This window comes from Plecotus auritus (genome assembly GCF_963455305.1).
Source record: "Plecotus auritus genome assembly, chromosome: 1".
Classification (NCBI taxonomy): Eukaryota; Metazoa; Chordata; class Mammalia; order Chiroptera; family Vespertilionidae; genus Plecotus; species Plecotus auritus.
In genome coordinates, this window is record NC_137770.1 from 82634842 (window position 1) to 82637441 (window position 2600).

The window sequence follows — 2600 nt, forward strand, 5'->3', positions numbered from 1 at the left end:
GGAACAGTCTCCGCATCACCTCATCAAGGGTGACTATGGTTCTGTTCCACCCAACCTCACCCATTCCCACTATGAGGTCCTGCTCTGTCCCAGCTGGTTTGGATTTGCCTTCAGAGCCTGGAGTGCTTTATGTCCCCTACAATGAAGCCCCTAACAATGTTCTGAGGGATGGTAGAGGCAGAGGGGAGATAAGCTTTCATCAGCTCCCTTTGGGATCTTTAGTGCTTGCCTTGTCTAATTGCCTTGTCTTTCCTGGAATCTATAATAATAAAAGGGTAATATGCTAGTTGGATTGGACATCATTCCAGATATCCTTTCTGACGATGCCGGGCCGGAGGGAAGCCAGCCGGGGTCCCGGGTGCCTACAGGCAGCTGGAGGAGGGAAGCCCAGGTCCCAGGTGCTGAAGGGAAGCCGGTGCTGGCAGCCGGGGGAAGGAAGGCCTACTCTTGCATGAATTTTCATGCATCAGGCCTCTAGTATAAAGACGTAAATGAACAAAACAAAAATAAAAATGTTACAAGAAAATAGAGGATACTAGAAAATCTCGGTGTGGGGAGTGAGCTTCTTAAGCAAGACAAGAACCCAAGATCCATAAAAAAAGATTAGTGCACAAAAATAAAAATTTTGTAATAAAAAGACAGAATAAACACAAGTAAGTGACACAGTTGGAAGAAAATATTTGTATTCATATAATCAACAGATGACTTTTCATAATATACAAAAATCTTTTATGAATTGATAGGGCAAAGTCAACAACTCAGTAAAAAATAGGCAACTATTATAAACAGACAAATGATAGAAGAGGAATTCTGAATGACAAATAAATAAATCTAATAAAAGTTCCCAATTTCTCTGCCCTGGCCAGTGTTGCGGGCTTGATCCCCAAAATGGGGCGTGCAAGAGACAGCTGATCAATGATTCTCTCTTATCATTGATGTTTTTCTCTCTCTCTCCATCTCCCTTCCTAGCAGAAATCAATAAGAATATATTTTAAAAAAACTTGAAAAAAAAAAAAAAGGAAGCATAGGCTATTCGATGAGGTCTTGACCAATGTCAGCCTAGAAACTAAAAAGCCTATTGGATTTCTTTGGTATGCCAATCCTCTGGATGTCTAAGTGCGCCAGATTTTGCTATCTTCTGAGTGGCTTTAATCTCACTCTCTATTCTTGGAGCAGCTGAGGTTTAACTCTAAGGGACACTTAGAAAGTAGTATTTTACCTTAAACTGTGTTTGATCTTGATGTATTGATATTATATGGTTACATAAAAGAAAAAAAGCAAGAAGAAAAAGAAAGACTCACTGATACGTATACATTAGAAAAAATTGTAAATGCGAAGGTTTCCCCACTGGGGGACAGACTTTCAAATCTGACTCTAAGTCCTACAGCCTCCTATCATTCTCTTCAAGGCCAGCTTCACCTCTTGGTTCCGCAGAGTGTAGATGATGGGGTTGACAAAAGGAGTGATGGTTGTGGGGAATAGGGCAGCTGCCCCACCCAGGGGGCTGTTGATTTCAGGCCTCAGGTAGATGAAGGCACAAGGCAGGTAGTACACGGTTACCACAGTTACATGGGCTCCACAGGTTGAAAAGGCCTGGCGCCGCCCATCGGCTGTACGGATTCTCAGGATGGCCTGAATGATCCGTACGTAGGAGAGGAGAATCAGGGAGAAGCAACTGGCAACCACCACCCCAATGTCCACAAGGGTCACCAGCTTGTTGACTGTTGTATCAGCACAGGCCAGCCTCAAAATTGCAGGGATGTCACAGAAGAAGTACTCCACCTGGTTAGGCCCACAGTAAGGCAGACGGAAGGTTAGGATGGCTTGGAGAGCCCCATGGATGGATCCTGCCACCCAAGCTCCAGCCACAAGTAAGGTACTCAGCTTAGCATTCATGAGCACAGGGTAGTGCAGGGGCCGGCAGATGGCCAGGTACCTGTCATAAGCCATCAGGGTGTAGAGGAAGCACTGGGTGCTGCCCAGGAAGTGATAGAAATAGAGTTGAGTGACACAGCCACCAAATGAGATGGGTGTGATGACTAAAGTGAAGTTCATCATGAAGCGAGGAACAATGATGGTGGAGATGGCCATGTCAATGATGGAGAGAACACCAAGAAAGATGTACATGGGATGGGCATGGAGTTGCACATCTACCCAAACAGTGATTAGAATAAGCAGGTTCCCCAGCTGAGTCAGGATGTAGATCAGCAAAAAGAACACGAAAAGAAATGTCCTTAGCCTGATTGGATAGGGAATTCCTGTCAGGATGAACTCAGTCAACAATGTGCTGTTGACGCTTCCCATCTTCTGAAGAATTCTTACCTAGAGAATGGACAAAACAGGACTTAGCATGGGAGTAAGAGAGGGGGAACTAGAGAAAGAGATTGTAAAAATCGGGACAGTGGAAGAGAAGTTTCTCTCTTACGTGCAGAGATGACAAGTAGGGAGAAAGTATGTTCTGTGGCAGGGGGTTGGCCTGTTTTGTAAATAAAGTTTTATTGGAACACAGCCATGCTCATTTCCATATGTATTGTCTGCAGCTGCTTTGGTGCTAGGATGGCAGAGTGGTCATTGTGTTTGTTCTGCAAACCCTAAAATAT

The 2600-nt window shown here is 44.4% G+C and overlaps 1 protein-coding gene across 1 annotated transcript; it reads right to left on the reverse strand.

The window, feature by feature from the left end:
* Window positions 1-1374: 1374 nt before the first annotated feature.
* On the reverse strand, window positions 1375-2304 carry OR10G3 (olfactory receptor family 10 subfamily G member 3; the record flags this gene model as incomplete). Its single annotated transcript, XM_080663077.1, has 1 exon — window positions 1375-2304. One exon carries the CDS (start codon window positions 2302-2304, stop codon window positions 1375-1377), a length of 930 nt encoding a protein of 309 aa, XP_080519203.1.
* Between the last annotated feature and the right edge of the window lie 296 nt (window positions 2305-2600).